At 48.4% G+C, this 18,172-nt stretch overlaps 3 protein-coding genes across 3 annotated transcripts; all 3 read left to right on the forward strand.

Annotated features, from left to right (window-relative positions):
- Positions 1-4,911: 4,911 nt before the first annotated feature.
- Positions 4,912-8,195, forward strand: LOC9651320 (probable cytosolic oligopeptidase A). The gene is made up of 18 exons (XM_024677460.1): positions 4,912-5,010; positions 5,068-5,259; positions 5,306-5,429; positions 5,486-5,562; positions 5,606-5,749; positions 5,806-6,036; positions 6,084-6,174; positions 6,242-6,363; positions 6,421-6,528; positions 6,580-6,828; positions 6,915-7,060; positions 7,111-7,228; positions 7,287-7,446; positions 7,528-7,562; positions 7,626-7,691; positions 7,749-7,820; positions 7,868-7,933; positions 8,121-8,195. The coding sequence occupies exons 1-18, from the start codon at positions 4,912-4,914 to the stop codon at positions 8,193-8,195; spliced, it is 2,175 nt and encodes a 724-aa protein (XP_024533228.1).
- A 2,631-nt stretch (positions 8,196-10,826) lies between these two features.
- LOC112347118 (pentatricopeptide repeat-containing protein At2g13600-like) lies at positions 10,827-14,510 on the forward strand. Its single transcript, XM_024677461.1, has 2 exons — positions 10,827-10,832; positions 11,257-14,510. Exons 1-2 carry the CDS (start codon positions 10,827-10,829, stop codon positions 14,329-14,331), a joined length of 3,081 nt encoding a protein of 1,026 aa, XP_024533229.1. The 3' UTR covers positions 14,332-14,510.
- Positions 14,511-14,528: 18 nt separating this feature from the next.
- LOC112347119 (pentatricopeptide repeat-containing protein At1g06140, mitochondrial-like) lies at positions 14,529-16,775 on the forward strand. The gene has a single exon (XM_024677463.1). It carries the CDS (start codon positions 14,529-14,531, stop codon positions 16,773-16,775), a length of 2,247 nt encoding a protein of 748 aa, XP_024533231.1.
- Positions 16,776-18,172: the final 1,397 nt, after the last annotated feature.

Below are 18,172 nucleotides of genomic sequence, written 5' to 3' on the forward strand. Positions count from 1 at the left end.
ATGATCTTGATGTTGAAAATCACCCTCCAAATGGGTGCTCGAATGCCGTCGCTTCCTGGAGCTGGAAACCAAAAAACGAAGAAGGAAATCTCACTTCGAGGGACATCCATTGTTGTCATCGCGAAGGATTCTGCGGCGTCACAGCTCATCTCTAGCAGCGGCGTCTTGATCGTTGCACCTGCAACCAAGAGCTCCGATCTCCTCATTGGATTCGATCGCCATTGGCGCCTCATTCGTACAAGTGTACCTAGGTTTTTTGGGTTAACCGCCATTTCAGCTGAATTGTATAGTGAGCAAGAGCTCGATTTTGCAGCAAAACCAGGGATCATTCGCGGGGAAAAAAGATTTATGTTCAAATTCGGCGGAGTAGCGAGCAGAGGCATACAATCAAGTGAGAGATATTAAGTGTTCGATGCAATGTCAGGAGTTTCATGGCCTTTACGGCATATGCCCAGTGTGGGAAACTTCTTTGACAGCAAAGCTAATCTCTGACTCGATGCCTACTAGAGACATTTTCCCTGGAATTCAATGATCCCCGTACGGAAAGAGAGGGCATCGCCAGGAATTAGGAATGAATTGTATGCTTGACGTCTACACCAAGCATCGCGATGCCATAAGCACGAAATCCATCTTCGAAAGGATGCCGGCATGGAATGTGGTGTCATCGCTGGATACGCCACATGGCCGAGGCACAAGCGCTGTTCGATGCTATTCCGGAACGCAACGTCATCTCCTGGAACACGTTCATCGACAGCTGGATCAACGCGGGGAATCTAGAGGACGTTGAGCGCTTGTTCCAACGAATGCCCGGCTGGGACATGGCCAGAATGGATCCATCTAAGCTCAATCTGCCGTATCGTTCTTCCACTCTGGCATGAGCGAGCGCAATTTGATGATCTCTTGATGATCTTTGCTTCCGGAGATCTTGGAGCTGCGATCAGAGTGATAGAATGCGCAAGAAGAACCTCGTCGCTCTAGACGCATCCTCCAGGGCTACACTGCCGCTGGCCAGCTTGAGGAGGCCAAGTGTATGTTCGACAATGCAATGCCGGAGAGCGATACAATGTCGTGGAATGTGATATGCACTGTGGCGGAGGAGGCCAAAGCTCTATACGAGAGAATACCCGAGAAAGACCTCATCTCGTCCACCTCGATGCTCCAATCTCTCGCCGAAAACGCATGCATGCAAGAGGGAAAGCTCGTCTTTGACGCCACTCCTCACTGTGATATCGTGCTGTGCAATGCCCTCCTCCAGGCCTGTGCACAGCACGGCTATCATCCAAACGCCAAAGCGCTCTTCGATTCCACCATTCCGCATTTGTGAGCGTTTCAGTGCGGCCAGCTCGGGCTGTTCGAGCGGGGATGGAATTATTTTCGAAATATGGTCGACGATCATCAAGTCGAAGCACTGGGAGCGCACTACTGCGGTCAGCCAGCCAAGGCCGAGGATCTCATCTCTAGGATGCCTTGCGTCATCATTTGAATGGCGTTTCTCCCTCCCTGTGGGCTCCAAGAAGATCCACAACGAGCAACAGTCGCTGCTCGCAGCGCCTCCACCCTCGACAGCACCATCTCGTCCGTGTAGTCCTGACGAGATGATCAACTAGACTGAACCAAGTTATAGATCTATCGAGACGTCGCGATCAGCTGATAAAGAGAGCCCAAGAACACCTCGAGCAGCGGTAACTGCTAGATGGTGGTGAGATGATCTTGATCTCAGGTGCTAGAGCAAGCATCCCCAAGCGACGGCATCCGGGGCGCACGGCATCTTCTCGAGAAGTTCGTGACCGTCTTCTGCTCGTCCCGATTTTCCCAGCATGTCTATCGTGAAGCAAAAATGCCTGCTCGTCGGAAGCATCGAGTAGCTCTCATTGATCGAGAGGAAGTATGCCCATCCCTGGTCGAGCAAGCCCAAATGCGAGCAAGCTGCTAGTGCTCCCATGAAGCTTCCTTCATCGGTCGATTTGCATCAATCCAAAGAGCTCAATCGCGTCTCTGGATTTTCCGTGCGCGGCAAGGGCCACGAGCATCGAGTTCCAGGCTACCACATCGAGCTCCGGCATGTGCAGAAAGAACTTCCACACGTATCCACACGCTCCAAGCAAGAACATCGTGCTGGATCTTCAAACATCTCTCGTGCTTCTACCTTTCTCGAGGCGAGGATGAAAGCTTGTAGCATTGAGTTGGAGCTGGCTAGATTATGCTTGGGCACTGCGTCGAAGATCTCCTTGGCTTGCTCGAGATTTTCCCCTGTGAGCATACGAAACCACCATTTGCTCAAACAGCTCCCTCGATTCCTCCAAGAGCCCCATCTCCGAGCAAGCCCCATTCTCCGAGCAAGGAATCATGGCATTCCAAACAACGATGCTTCGCTGTGGCATTGTGGTGAGATATGCCTGGCCTTGTGGATTTGCCCGGTCTGGTGCATACGCAGCGATCATCATGGTGTAGGAGGCCTCGTCGTGATCAGGCATGGAATTCCGGAAGAATGCCACTGCTTCTCGATCCTGCGATGTAAAACGTACCCTTTTGGAGCATCGAATTTCATTCTGCTGTGTCCCACGCCCGCATTGCTTGCAATTGCCAGATACATACGCCTGGTCAAAATCGTCCATGCGACGGCATTGTGCTCAGCCATCACCGAATCGAAGATCCTTCGCGCGTCGGAAACCTTGCCTGCGCTAGAGAAGCGATTCCGGAATCCCGTGCAGGAAGAGATCCATCGCGGCCGTCCGCGCGTATCCATCGATCATCACCGTCCACGTGGCAAGAGAACTACCAGCGTTTGCTGGAGCAGGCGGCCATGGAATTCTTCTCCGGCATGGCATCGAAAATGTCTTAGTGCCCGTTTTGGGCATAGGCCTGGATCATCGCGTTCCATGTCACGGCATTCTTCCGAGGCATCCATTGGAAGATTCCTAGCGCCTCTCGCAATGCTCTCTGCCCCAATCCAGTGATCGTCGTCGTCATTCTTGGTAGCTTCCTCGCGTCGGCGATTTGGCTGTGCTGGGCATACGTCGTGATCATCGAGTTCTCTTTCCTTGCATCGAGTCGAAGATCTGGCGAGCGGACTGGATGTCGCCATTCTGTGCGTATGCCGAGAGGAGGATGTCGCGAGAAAATAGATTGAGCTGCTTGATCTGATCGAAAACCAGGCGAGCTTCACGCAATCTCCCACACGTCCCATACATTTGTATGAGGAGATTCGCAAGAAAAGTGTTCTGCTTGCTGTGGCGGATCCGACTAGCCTGAGCTTGTCGGCCTCTGTTAAAAGCGTTGCTCTTGGTAGTCTTGCTGCTCTTGGCAGTCGAGAGGACCAAAAGCCGAGTAGATCTTCTTGTTGCTAAGTGGACGTCGAACAAGTGTTGGTTCTTCTCGGCCTGCGCTTTGAAAATCTGGCCGTGTCTACTTTAGCAGTTCCCCAGGACTCCTGCTCCTCCTGCTTGATGTTTCGCTGCATTTCCTACGCAACGACCATTTCACTGGACCAATTCAGCTTGTGACACTAGGAGGTTCGCGGCGGTTCTTTGATTTTGCAGCAGAACCAGGGATCTGCCGCGGGGAAAAGAGATTTACGGTCAAGTTCGGCGGCGTGGCGACTGTGCAGCGAGCAGCTATCTCGCGAATTTGGCAATCCGGAGCCTTTCGATCGCATGGGCTCTGCGAGGAATCGCTTCTCTTGGGACAATATGATCGCTGCTTATGCCCAAAATGATGCAATGCCAGAAAAGAACGGAGTTTCATGGACGGCTATCCATGCCCAATGCGGGCATTTGCTAAAAGCAACCTAGTAACATTTTCCCCTGGAATTCAATGATCCAAGCGTACGGACAGAGAGGGCATCTCCAGGAATTTCGTGACATTTGTGAAAGAATGCTTGACCACGACTTTGTGGCGTGGCATTGTGTCTACACCTCATTCAAGCTGACACACCATGCTGGAGCGAAATGAGATATTTTGAACAATCATGACCGTCACCCACATGCAAATCCGGCAGCTCCAGAACACGAAGTCTATCTTCTAAAGGTTGCTGGAATGGAATGTGGTGTTATGGATGGATATGGATTAAATGGTAGAATAAATTAAAATATACTAAGAAGTGTTTAAGGAAGTTTTAATCTAAATGAATAAGAACCAATAGATAGTAGAATATTCTATAATATCAAAGCATATTTTAAGTATATTCACTGCCACCCTTATATTTAAATCTCATTAGAAGTCATTTTTAGGTTTGCTTAAAAGCATATTCTAAGTATATTCACTGCCACCCTTATATTTAAATCTCATTAGAAGTCATTTTTTGATTTGCTTAAGCAAACCTGTAAGGGCATTGTAACCTGTATTGGATTAATAAGTAAAAATTGGTATGCATTGCATGTAACAATGTTTGGTTTGCTTATAAGTAGTGTTATTCTTACTTATTAGTTCATTATATCAAATAAAATTTATAATTATAAGCATGTTTGTAATTTATCATAAGATTAATCTTATTGCATATGAACCATTAAATGATAGAATAGAAAAGAATATACTAAAAAAGGTTTAAGAAAGTGTATAAATTGTAATCATGTTTATAAATTATAAATACAAGATTAATCTAAATGAATAACAACAATTAGATGGTAGAATATCCTAGAATATTTAAGCATATCCTAGGTATATTCAATATTATAGGTTTGCTTAAGCAAACCAAAAATAACACTACCATTGCTATATGCAAGGCATAACAATTTATTTTAATTGTTGAGATATGTAAAACTTGATTAAAACTTGATTGTAAAACTTTTTGTTTCTCTAAATTTTTCCTCAAAACAAAGAGGTCTACTTTACACTCTTTTTAGCTTGTCTATCACTAATTATATTGATTAATATTTAGGTTATAGAAGTGGAGACTGAAGCCATATTGAGGTGATGATGAATCCGCTTGTCTCCGTTGGCTGCCTCCCAGAGTTTAACAGGGTTGAAGCTCACCATGTTGTTCCAGGGGTCAAGCAAGTTGTCAAGGAACTGGTACGTGTAGATTTTATGATAAAAAATTGTCATTGTGGTGTTTATTTCTTCCTCCAGGAAAAGGATTTGCTTGAGCTGGAGTGCTTTGCTGCCTCAAGTTTTGGAGAGAATGGTGGCGATCTGTGGGAGGCGCTCGTCCATCCCTTCGAACGCATTCTTGATCGCTTGACTGTGGTATGGGGGATTGTTTCGCATCTCAAGGATGTCAAGGATTCCGACGCTCTTCGAGCTGCTGTGGACGAAGCACAAGTAACTTTACTTGTTCTTTCTCCTGAGTTTTAGGACTGTTGTGCAGCCCTTGAGAACGAACTTTTTGTTGAGGTTAGGACAGAGCAAGGCTTTGTATCAGGCGTTTGAGAAGATCCGCAATGGTGCCTTGTTCGATACACTGAACGAAGCTCAGCAACGAGTTGTAGAAGGTATGTGAGCGCTTCATTTGATCTCTTGTGGAGTTCTCTCTCTTTTTTTCCTTCAGGACGTTTGAAAGATGCCATACTAAATGGAGTGGCATTAGAACATGAGAAGAAAGTGCATTTTAATGAGATCCAACAGGTATATATATGTGTTTGTTGGCTAACATTTCAAAGTTTTGCAGGAGCTGGAGAAATTACTGAACAAATTCAGTGAAAATGTGCTGGACTCCACCAAGTTGTTTGGGAAGCTGGTGACTGATATTTCTGTTCTTGAAGGCTTGCCGGAAACGGCTCTTGCTCTTGCTGCACAAGCCGCAGTATCCAACGTAAGATCCTTTAGTTCGCTATTGATAATGCTTTGGTCATGTTGTATTTTTTGCAGGGATACGAAGGCGCCAATGCGAAGAGTGGACCGTGGCTGATAACTCTGGACAGTTCCATGTACTCGGGAGTGATGAGATTTGCGAGAAACCGTGACCTTCGCGAGGAAGTATATCGCGCAGACATCACAGTGGCCTCCGGAGAGAGTTTTGATAACTTCCCTGTAATTACAAGAATTCTCGAGCTTCGCCAGCAGAAAGCGGAGTTGTTAGGATGCGAAAACCATGCTCAGGTAATATTACCTATACATGAGAGTCTAAAAAGTTCTTTTTAGTACAGGTGAGTATGCTTCAAAAGATGGCGACACTGGATTCTTGTCATGCACTTCTCGAAAAACTGCATAGTTGTTCACGAGCTGCTGCTATTCGAGGTCTATGTTCTCTCTGCTATCAAAGCTTATTGCAAGTGTTTTTCTTTTTCGTTGATCTTCGTTTTAGACATGCGGGAGCTTGAGGAATTTGTGAGAAGTGAAAACTCAGAAGAAGATGAGAATTTGTTCCACTGGGACATTCCATATTGGACGGAGCGCTTCAGGGAGGCCAAGCTTGACATGAATGATGTAAGTTTTCCTTCCAAGGCTTGGTCATATTTGCTCACTTTATTTTGGAATTTTTAGGAGGAACTCAGGCCGTATTTCTCCATGCCTAATGTCATGGATGGCCTGTTCAGCCTTGCGAAGCGCTTGTTTGGCGTCCACATTGAAGAGTTGGAAGAAAATACACCAGTAAGCGTGCATGCCAAAACTATGATCCATCTATCTCAATCTGAATAACAGGTCTGGGACAAAGAAGTTAAGCTTTACAAGGTGGCAGAATGCGCCAGCGGAGAAAATCTGGGATACTTTTACCTGGACCCATTCTCGAGGCCGCACCAGAAGAGAAGTGGAAATTGGATGGGCGTAGTCTTTAACAGAAGCCATGCAGCTGTGCAAAAAGGTGGCGGGGTGCGATTGCCTGTCGCTCATATTGTCTGCAACCAGGCACCACCATTACCCGATCAGCCAAGCTTGATGACGTTCTATGAGGTAGTAGCAGTAGGCTTTTTTATAATCATGATCTTATGGGTAGCGCTGACAAGTTTGACGGAGCACTTATGATTGAAACTTTGCAGGTGACAATGCTGTTTCATGAGTTCGGGCATGCTTTGCAGCACCTTTTGAGCAAACAGGACGAGGGTCTTGTGGCTGGATCCGAAGGAATAGAGTGGGATGCAGTCGAGATTCCCTCCCAGTTTATGGAGAACTGGTGCTATGACAGGTCTGATTCGATTGTAACAAACTAGTCTTCAACTAATCTCGTGATCGCAGGAACACTTTGATGAGCTTTGCAGTGCACTATAGAACTGGCCAAGAGCTCCCAGAGGCGCTATATACGAAACTCAAGTCGTCAAGAACGTTTTTCTCGGCTTCAAACGTTCTTTATCTGGTAAGCCGAATGAAGAAAAGTTTTCTTGGAATAATTTCTCGTTTTTGAATGCACACAGGTTTCCCGCTCTCTGATTGATCTCAAGCTGCATGCAAAGCTCGAAGCCGTGAATTCGAAAGAGATTTACAACTTGTGCAACAAGGTTGCAGGGGAGATATTGATATTACCCCCTTTGCCTGAAGACAAGTCCATCTGCAAATTCCTCCACTTATTCGCCAGTATGTGTTTTTCCTCTATTTCTAATCTCTCCTGTATTTTTTCTCTTACTGGACTTATGTTGTTGGTTGTCATTCTTGTAGCAACTGAGTATGCAGCTGGTTACTATAGCTACCTGGTAAGCTGGCCTCAGAAAACATATCCTGACACTCAAAAAGAATCTTGGTATGATTCTGTGCAGTGGTCTGAGGTTCTGTCATCAGATGCTTTTGGAGCGTTTGAAGAAGCAGGCCTTGAAAATGAAACTGTGAGTGAAAACAATCATTAGTGGGAAGCCATTGTTTCGCTTTTGTATGTTTCACAGGCCGTTAAGGAGGCAGGAAAATTATTTAAGCAGACAATTCTTGAGCTTGGTGGAGGCAGAGCGCCTGCTAAAGTAAAACTTTTGATAAATTTACACTAAACTCACGACGAGCTCTGCAGGTTTTTGAAGATTTCCGTGGAAGAGGCCCCAGCATAAATGCTCTTCTCAGGCATAGAGGTCTCGTGGTATAAATGTTGGTATATATATTGCTGCTTATCTAATAGCATAATCACTAAAAAAACCATGACTTTGAAAACAAAATGCTCGTGAGGAGCTAGCAATGGAGGACGAGTCCGCGAGTAAACACTGGAATTTCACGGTACACTCCTGCTCCGATCTTAATAAGATGGTTACTCCGTGGACGCTGTGCAGAGAAAGCCCGATCGCATCAGAGCCGAGGCCGCCGAGTACCGAAAGCTGCTACCTCTTCGCCTCAAGGAGCAGTGATAGCGGTGGGCGTCTCGTTCTCGGTCTCCTCCACTTGAATACAGCTAAAGTTCATGAAGAAGCTGGAGCCAGACTACGCGCGGACGTAAGCTTCGGGGGCGACTCTTTTCCTTGGGTGAGGACTTATGACAGAAGCAAAGCGAAGAGAAACGCTGCAGGAGAAAAAATTCTCGAGCGAGTGATATTGGCATGAAGACTTAGATGGAACAACCGATCAGAGAGAGCCGATCGCTCATAACAAACACACGAATTAGAGACAAGCTTGCGTGAGCTGGAGCTGCTATTAGACTAGGAGAACATATGAATTTTATTGAGTGTGGGGTCTCCTAGGGCGACCAAAACAACACAGACATCAGCAACGTAATGGAAGAAAGAAAAAAAGATTACCATTTGTTCAGGGCCCATACTTGTTGGTTATATTCGGGCCGCTGATGCTGGTTCCCGGCCCGCTTGGCCCTTCGGCTTTGGCAATGTGGCCTCCCTTGAGTGATGGCATTGGCATTGGCATGTCATCTCCATCACCCTGCCCAAAAGAGCTAGCCACTAGGAGGAGGGTAAAGACAACAAGAAACTTTGCAAGAGTCATTGAGAGTATTCGACGAGAGTAAGTTCGTGGTGGATTTGTGTTGTTTTATAGCCAAGGATCGTACACCACCAATATGCATGAGCAAGTCATGCTCTTTCTTTCCTTCGTTGTGGAAAGAGATGTTATATGTCCGGTTCTCACAACTTCGTCGACTGCTTTTGATATTCTTTCTGCATAGAAGAAGTATAGAAGAAGATGGTGCTGTGAAGTTATGTCTGTATCATAAAGAGAACACTGAATCGCCCAGGTCGCTCTTCGCGCTGAGGCTCTCGTGAACCTACATTTATTAGTTAAACCAAGAAGAAAAGGTAAAGAGTTTGATCATAGTTCTTTCTTTTCCAGGATCTGGCAGACAAAGAGGCGACTATACGAGATAGATATATTGTGCAAAGATATCTAAATGGAGCAGCCTTCCATCGCAATGGCTTGGCAGACAGACAATCTTTAGATTTAATTCTATGCTGACTATACAGTTAGCTTCACAAGGTGCCGCAATTCTTCCACAGGGAGGTCAATTCCTGACTTATAAAACGCCACTCTTCTCTTCCGCTAGAGCATTCGTTGTTTCTTCTCGCAGAGTCCTCAGGTGTGTCCTTCGTGGTAGAAACGAGGAGTTCTAGCAAAATGGCTCTGGCTTTGAAGTGGCTAGCATTTCTCGTCCTGCTCATTTTTGTGATTGCCGAGGTGCATTGCCTGATTGAGTTCTTCGGGATCGTGTTTTAACGAATCTCTTTTTCTTTTTGTCTGTGGCAGAATGGCAATGTGGTTCTTGGCAGCAGAGATTTGACTGGAATCGGTGAGACATCTTTCACTGTTTCTTAAGTTTCGAGCTTCTAGTTTTGCTGGTTGGATCGAGTATAAGTGATGGGTCTTTGTTTCTCTTTCGCAGACTGTTGAGGAAAGTGCAAGTACGGATGCTCTCTAACTCATGGGAGCCCGAGATGTGCAACAAGATGTGTAACATATGTTGTAGCAAGTGCTTTTGCGTTCCAAATGGCCCAAAAGCGAGCAAGAAAGAGTGCCCGTACGATGCCGTCCTCAACAACAAGGGAAAGCCCAAATGCCCGTGAAAAAAAATTCCCTTTTTCGCTATTCGTGTAGGAATGCTACTCTGTTTTTAGGGTTCCTGGAAGCGGTGTGAGTGCGTCCGGCTGCTCAAATCCGCGCGCCACATTGCCGACGCCCGCAATGTCCACTCCCAGGTGCTGCAATCGCGATTCATGTCCACCGACGGCATCTTCCTCAACCTCCTCATCCAAATCCAGCATCCCCCTCTTCCGCCAGGAATCCCTTCTCCTGGCGCCAAATCTTCCTCTCCTGCCTCGCCAGCAGCAGAGATCTCTCTCGTGTACTCTCGATCCTCACCAGCAGAGATCTCTCTCGTGTGCTCTCGATCCTGGCCAGGATGCCTGAATTGGATGTGGTTTCCTCCACCGCAGCGGGTGGCGGATCCAAATCCCCAAAGCTGGGGATTTGGATCTTATCTTTGATGGCATTCGATTCCCCAGCGTCATCTCCCGGAGCACGATCCTGGAATACCTCTTCGATCGAATTCTCGAGCGAGAGATTGTTTCGTGGACTATCCTCCTCGAAGGAAATTTTGCTCGATCCAAGCTTACTGTGGCGCGCGGTGGCCTGGAACTCGGCGTTCTCTCCTTCCGTGGGACCCGGCGACCTAAACTCGGCGATAGCGATCTTTCACCTGGGAAGATCCTTGCAAGCTTTGTAAGATCCAAGTCCAGGAAACTAAACAATCTACATCCTTCAAATGACGACCAAAGGGATTTCCACCGTGCGCATTTGTGTGTGGGCTCGTCAAGCCTCTAGCTTTTGAAAAGTCCAGTCTCTGTGGCCACAGCCCCATGGAGAACTTCTTCCTCACGCTAAGCTAGTTACCAGGAATTGAACGGGCGCGTTTTGTTTTGGCCTGCAGCATGGAAGCTCAGCAGTTGATCGAGCTGCTTGTTTGATTTGAGACACTTGAAAAGAACAACTAGACACTCCTCATACACCAGGAGAAAACCATCCAGTTCCATGAAGAGATCATGGAGGTATTTGTCGTCGTCTCCATCGTCACAAATCCAATGCCTCGGGACTCCCTAGTAAAAGGCAACATTCTATAATCTCATTTTTTTTCACGATCAAAGCCTGGATAAAGAAGAAAGAAAAAGAAAAGGTTCAGCTTGCATTGGCAAAGTTACTCTTCGAGCCATTCTCGTCGAAAGCCCTACAAGTTTACTCCGGCTCCTGAGAAGAAGGAAAAAATCAGATCCAAGTTACAGGAAACAAATTGCTATCCCATGGGTGTTAGATTAAATTCAATCGACTATTCCACAAGCTAGTTAAACTTTTTGGCTTTCTCCAGTATAGAAGCACAACAAAAGCTCTACTGCCAAATTCTAGGAAACATGAAAGTTTTGAGCTTAGAGTAAGAATATTCTCGAATATTCTTTACTGAAGAATATTCTTAAACAGGGCGACGAATATGCCTCCATAAACCCTAGATTGCGAGGGAAATGTTTGATGCCTGGGACGCAATGGGCGAGGCGCGCGGCCAGGGAATGCTTGGCTCGAGCTCGATCGCCGCCGGCATCGCAACGGGGCGGAGGAGGAGGGCGGGCAAGCACTGGCGAGGAAGTGAATCTTGTCGAGCAGCAGCGTGGCTTGATCGCCGCGCTCCAGGAATGCAAGCAGTCTAGGGATCTCCAGCGAGGTCGCAGGCTGCATTCTCAGGCGCTCGAGAGCGGCGGCGGCCTTGTGCGTAGCATCTACGTCGCGACGACGCTGGTGGTTATGTATGCTCGATGCGGCAGCATGGAGGAAGCCCGGCAGGTTTTCGACGGGATGAAATCCAGGAATGTGGTGTCGTGGACGGCTTTGATCCTCGGCTATGTGGAGAATGGAAGAAGCGAGACTGGCTTGGAGCTGTTCGAGAGGATGGAGAGGGAAGGGTGTAGAGCCGATGCTCGGACTTTCGTGGCCGGGATCATGGCCTGTGGGACTCTGGCAGCCAAGGAAGGTGGTCAGGGGAATTCGTTGAGCGATGGAAGAGTTCTAGCAGGCAAAGAAGATGCTTCTTCTGGAAGAGTTCTAGCAGCCAGAGAAGATGGTTCTTCACGGGAAAAGTCTTGGCGGGATGAGAAAGATGTGAAGAAGAGGATCAAGTTACAAGCTCTGGAAAGAGGGAGAGAGATGCATCGACGAGCTGCCGAGGCTGGCTGCGAGATGAACTTGTTCGTGGCGAATACTCTGGTGGACATGTACTCGCGTTGTGGGAGCCTGGTCAATGCTCGAGCAGTGTTTGAGAGGATGCCGTGTCACAGCTTGGTCTCGTGGACGGCACTTATCCAGGGTTGTGTGGAGAATGGAGAAGAAGAGAGAGCGCTGGAGCTCTTTTCACGAATGCAAGAGTCGCGAGGAGGGTCTTTGCCGGATGCTCAAACGTTTGTGGCCGTTCTCGCGGCGTGTTCTGCTCTGGCAACGAAAGAGAAAGACATATCCAGCAGCAGCAGCAGCAGCAGCAGCAAAGAGAGGAAAGCTTTTTTGAAAGAGAAGGCGCTGGAAACAGGACTGGTGCTTCATTCCGAGGCCGAGAAAGCTGGGGTCACCTCCAACATCTTTGTGGCAAACAAGCTTGTGGATATGTACTCCAAGTGTGGGAGTATGGAGGATGCGAGAAGAGTTTTTGACAGGATGGCCTTCCACGACGTTGTGACTTGGACGTCTCTCATCCTGGGATATGTAGAAAGCGGAGAAGCAGCATTGGGATTGGAACTCTTCGATCTCTTGGTGACATCTCAGCAAATTTTTCGAGATCCTCGGTTCTTCGTGGCTGGACTCATGGCCTGTGCTAGTTTGGTGGAGACGAGCAAGGCCGACTGCCTGGAAAAACTGGCTTTTATTCACTCTCAAGCTGGGAAGAGCGGGTGTGACTCGGACATGTTCGTGGCCAGCACTCTGGTGGATTTGTATGCCAAGTGTGGCAGCATTGGAAACGCTCGCGGGGTTTTCAATCGGATGCCTCAACGGGACGTGGTTTCCTGGACTTCTCTAGTTCTGGGATATGTGGAGAGAGGCCAGGGGGACATGGCTCTGATGCTTTTCTCGCTCATGCAACGTGAAGGTTGCGTTCCAGACGCTCGGACTTACGTCGCTGCCTTCATGGCTTGTGCGAGCCTGGCCGAGCATAAAGAAGAGTTACTAGATGGAAGAAAGGTCGAGGCTCTCCAGGAAGGAAAGCGTCTCCACTCGGAGGCTGTGAAGTGTGGCTTTCTCTCGGACAAGGTGGTGGCAAATTCCCTGGTAGACATGTACGCGCGCTGCGGAAGTATGGTGGAAGCTCGAAAAGTTTTCGACGAGATGCCGAGTCTAGACGTGGTTTCGTGGAATTCACTGCTGCTAGGATATGTTGTTAACGGGGAGAGTGAAGTGAGTTTGGAGCTGTTCGAGGAAATGCAACGCAAAGGCTGGGATCCGGACGCTCGGACTTTCGTTGCTGTTTTCAAGGCCTGCGGCAACCTGACATCCGAGAAGGAGGAATCGACGGCTGAGTGGCTCAAGCGAGGCAGTGCATTCCATCTTCAAGCTTCTCAGTGCGAGCTGGATTCTCACATCTTCGTGGCCAATAGTTTGATCGACATGTATGCCAAGTGTGGAAGCTTGGCCGACGCTCGAGCAGTCTTCGACAAAATGCCACTCCACGACTTGGTATCCTGGAACACGCTGCTCTCCGGCTACGCAGACAATGGAGAGAGCGAGAAAGCTCTCGAAGTCTACAAGCTCATGCGCAAAGAGGAGAGCTCCTCGTGCCGGCCAGACGCTCGAACTTTTGTTCCACTCTTGAAGGCCTGCTCCAACACCGCAGCTCTGGAAACTGGGAGAGCCATCCACGGCGAAGCTGTGCGGTCGGGAGTGGAAAGCAGTCCATTCCTCGCAGCCTCTCTGGTGGATTTCTACGGCAAGTGTGGAGGAAACATGGCTCAGGCGGAGCAAGCCTTCGACGTGACTCCAACCAGGAACTTGACGCTGTGGAGCGCTCTCATGGCTGGCTATGGTCGACTTGGAGACACGAACCAGGTACTTGGGCTGTTCCAGACGCTCGAGGAGACAGGCTTGCGGCTGGACGGAGCTACGTTTTGCTCGCTTCTCACCGCGTGTAGCCATGCCGGGCTGGTCGACCGGGGAAGAGAAGTTTTCCTCGTGATGGCTTCCAAGTATGGTGTTACTCCTGGCGTGGAGCACTACCACTGCCTGGTGGATTTACTGGGACGAGCTGGGCTTGTCGAGGAAGCAGTGAGCGCCGTGAAAAAAATGCCGCTCGGGCCGAGCGTGGTGGCGTGGAAGACGGTGCTGGCTGCGGCTCGGAAGTGGCAGAAGGTGGAGATTGGAAAGATGGCGTTTCAAGCGTTGGCAGCGCTGGAGGTGGAGGTAGACGAGGATCAAGCTGGATCCACGTTTGCGTTGATGGCGAACATCTACGCTGGAGCTGAGATGTGGGAAGAACAGGCACAAGTTCTCAAGCAAAAGAAGAGCTTGTTCTTGGCAACTTAAGCTCTACTTCTTCCGAAACGCTGGAAGCATTAGCACAGGAGAAGCTACGAGCGAGTGCTCTGATTCTGGGGCCGCTCAAGGCATGCAGCAGCGCCAAGGATGGGAAGATCATCCATGGCAATGCCATCCAGTTTGGAGCGATTGCGAACCTTTACGTGGCCAGTGGTCTGGTTCATATGTACGCTCGATGCGGCAGCATGGTGGATTCGCAGCGGGTCTTCGATGGGATGGTCCAGCACGATGGGGTGTCGTGGAACTCGCTGATTCAAGGCTATGCCACCAATGGGGAAATGCCGAGAGCGTTGGGCATTTTGTCGCTGATGATCTGGGAGAGTGAGAAGAGTTCTTCCGTGATTCCGACACCTCGGACCTTTGTCGCTGCACTCAAGGGGTGTAGCAAGTTGGCGGTGGAAGAAGATGGAAGGCTGGTCAATGGAAAGCTTGTCAAGGTTTCTGCGCTCCAGAAAGTTTCGGAGATTCACTTGGTGGCTGCGAAGTATGGAAGGACAGACTCGACAAGCGTTTTCGTTGGCAACTCGCTGGTGGATTTGTATGCCAAGTGTGGGAGCCTGGAGGATGCTCGTCGGGTGTTTGATCGGATGGATCATCGCGACAGGGTTTCATGGAACGTTTTGATGGCCGGATGTGCTTTTCACGGGGAGGAGGAGGCGAGTTTGGAGCTGTTCGAGCGGATGCTACTCCAGGGCTATGCAGCGAACTCTCGGAGCTTTGTCACGGCACTCAAGGCCTGCTCGAGTCTGGCAGAGAAGGAAGAAGCGATCAAGGGCTCACGGGATGGACAGTTTGTGAAGATTGTGGCTTTGGAGAAAGCTATGGCTATACACTCGCAGGCTGAGAGACTTGGCTTGGATGTTTACATGGCCAGCGCAATGATCAGTCTATATGCAAGGTGTGGAAGCATCGTGAACGGGCTAAAGGTTTTCGACAGGATGCTGTGCCGTGATCTCGTGATGTGGAACACGATGATTCTCGGGTGTGCCGAGAACCATGACGCGGAGCTCTCTTTGGAACTGTTCGAGGCGATGAGCAAGCATAGCTGTGAAGCTCCGAATGCTCGAACTTTAGTTGCGGTGCTCAAGGCATGCGTATATCTGGCCGAGAAAGAAGAAGAAGCGCAGGAGATTTGTGGGAAGAAGATTAGAGTCATGCTGCTCGAGAGAGGCATGGCTTTGCATGCTCGAGCCAAGGCAACCATGGAACTCAATGGCTTTCTAGCTTGCGCTCTCGTCGAGCTGTACTCCAAAAGTGGGAGCTTGGTGGACAGTATGGCCGTGTTCGAAGCTATGGCGCATGATCCAGATGTTACGTTGTGGACTGCTTTGATCACCGGGTGTGCTGACAATGGGGAAGAAGATCTAGCTCTTGAGCTCTTCTCTCAGATGCAAAGTCATGGAGGTTGTGCACCGGACGCTCATAGTTTTGTAGCGGCAATAAGAGCTTGCGGGTCTAGCTTGGCAGCAGCGAAAGAATCCAGGGAGACGAAAGTGCTCGTGTGCGTGGAGAGAGGCATGGCTCTCCACTTCGAAGCTACGAAACAAGGATTTGTTTCGAACAAGTTCCTGGCCAGCGCTCTAGTCGACATGTACGTGAGATGCTCGAGCATGGACGATGCTCGCAGGGTTTTTGCTGCGATCCAGCGTCCGGAGGTGGCAACTTGGAACACACTGCTTCTGGGATACGTAGAAAGTGGGCAAGGGGAGCTAGCTCTCGAGACTTACGAGCAAATGAAAGCTCGCGGTGGTCTGGAACCGAATGCTTCGACTCTTGGCCTCGCACTGAGGGCCTGTGGAGTGGCGAGAAGATTGGAAACTGGGAAGAGAGTCCATGGTGAGCTATGCAGGAGAGGCCTTGAAAGCGATGCTGTTCTAGCAACGTCGCTCATAGATTTCTACGCAAAGTTTGGCAGTCTAGACAACTCTCGCCAAGTGTTCGACTCGGTTTCTACAAGGGACGTGATCACCTGGAACGCATTGATAGCAGGATGGAGCAGCCAGGGGAGCTACACGAATTCTCTTGCATTGTTCTACGCCATGCAAGACGAGGATCTAAGGCCCAGCAGTGTCACCTTCGTCTCGCTTCTCAACGCTTGCAGCCATGCCGGGATGGTTGAGAGGGCGAGGAAGATCTTTCGTGCAATGGAGGAGTCGTCCAAGTTTGCCGTGACGCCTGGTATCGAGCACTATGGCTGCATGATCGATGTGCTTTGTCGAGCAAACCAGCTCGATGACGCAGTGGCTATGGTGCGAGGCATGCCTGTGGAAGCCAATGCCGTGGCCTGGACGATCATTCTCAACGAGTGCTGGAAGCGGCAAAACTTGGTGGTGGGAGCGCTTGCATTCGACGCACTACAGAGAATGGGTTTTACCACATCCTCGGCCTTCACCTTGATGACCAGAACTTATGGAGCTGGACAAAGTTTATAATGAGACTTCATTTATATCAAACACGTACAAGCAAGCTAGCTGTTTAGCTGGCGAGCCGATCCACATCATCGTGCAGGCCCTGTTTGATAATCAAAGCTCGAGGTTTGCTTTGTATCGTTCCAACAGGTACTACGAAGAAACTGTTACAAGTGGCATCACTTTTGCAAGCCATAGAGACTCTTTTCAGCAGGTACCTTGATTTCTTAGTATTGTGCTTGTTATTCGTCCTTAACTTCTTTATAAAGCGTAAAGGTGGTGATAGTTTTTCAAGCCCTAATTAAGAGCGCCACTATCTTTGCTCGAGTAGAAATCTTTGTAAGTTTTTTCTTGGCTTAAATTTCAATTTCTGGTCTTATAGACTCAGCAGCAAGCTGAAAGAAGAAAAGTCAAAGTGAAACACTGAGCACGAGAATTTCAGTCAAGCTGTGATTTTTTATATATGTTTTGATTTTACAAGAAAAAACAATGCAAGCAAAGATTTGGAGATATACTCTTGTTATTCTCAATTGTCAAGAAAAAAAAAGTGGAGTGCGTGCCTGATCCAAATTTTAGGCCTTCAAACAAGCCCCCTCCCGAGATATCCCCGGAGCAAACGGCAATTATCCGTTTCATTCATTTCCTCCGGCAGCAAATAAAATAATATCAATACGGATGGGCTCGCTTGCTAGTACACGGAACCCAATACGAGTTGCGTATACCAAATCTGTTGATGACGCGGCGCCCGCCTTACGCAATCGATTGACGGTTTATTCACTCCTTAGATAGATGGACGAGTATTCCTCCCCTGAAAATATTTTAACCTTGATAAGAATGGCTACGAAAATTAGTGTGTTGATTCTTGTTCTTCCTTTCTAACTAATTCATTTTCTTTGAATCGAATTGGATCAAGGGATTTCTTTTTACTATGCTTGACACATATGTCATGATTAGAGCACGCTTTCTCTTCAATGCGTGGGTTGATCCGGGCTGAGTCTTGCATGCTGAAAAACTCTGGTCATGGCGTCGATCGATGCTCAAACTAAAATCTGTTCGTTAATCGATGCAGCTCCTTATGCGGGATCTTAAGTCCTGGACGTCGATGATAGCCGCTTTTGCTTGCCAATGGAGATTCTCGCCGATCCAAGCATGGTCGCCTAGAATGCAATGCTAGCTGCGTATATTAGGAATAAGATTGTGTTACAGTCCGAGATGGAGGAAATTTCTACTGCCATGCCTGGATATTGCAAACCAGCAAAGTCATAGTGGAACACAGTAAGCTGGTCCCGCGGTATTGACTCTATCGCCATTATTTTGTCATTCGTTTTTACCAGTCTCTAGTCTAAAAGTAAAGAAATAACATCAAGAAAAACTCAGAAAAATCATTTAGAAATCACAGTGTCTTTCTGAGTTCGTCTGAA

The sequence above is a fragment of the Selaginella moellendorffii genome, unplaced genomic scaffold (genome assembly GCF_000143415.4).
Source record: "Selaginella moellendorffii unplaced genomic scaffold, v1.0 SELMOscaffold_19, whole genome shotgun sequence".
Taxonomy (NCBI): Eukaryota; Viridiplantae; Streptophyta; class Lycopodiopsida; order Selaginellales; family Selaginellaceae; genus Selaginella; species Selaginella moellendorffii.

Coding starts and splice junctions, on each gene's coding strand:
- LOC9651320 (XM_024677460.1), top strand. CDS start 4,912: ATGATGAATCCGCTTGTCTCCGTTGGCTGCCTCCCAGAGTTTAACAGG. Junction 5,563..5,605: donor ATTTTAATGAGATCCAACAG/GTATATATATGT, acceptor AAAGTTTTGCAG/GAGCTGGAGAAATTACTGAA. Junction 6,529..6,579: donor AGTTGGAAGAAAATACACCA/GTAAGCGTGCAT, acceptor TCTGAATAACAG/GTCTGGGACAAAGAAGTTAA.
- LOC112347119 (XM_024677463.1), top strand. CDS start 14,529: ATGGTGGATTCGCAGCGGGTCTTCGATGGGATGGTCCAGCACGATGGG.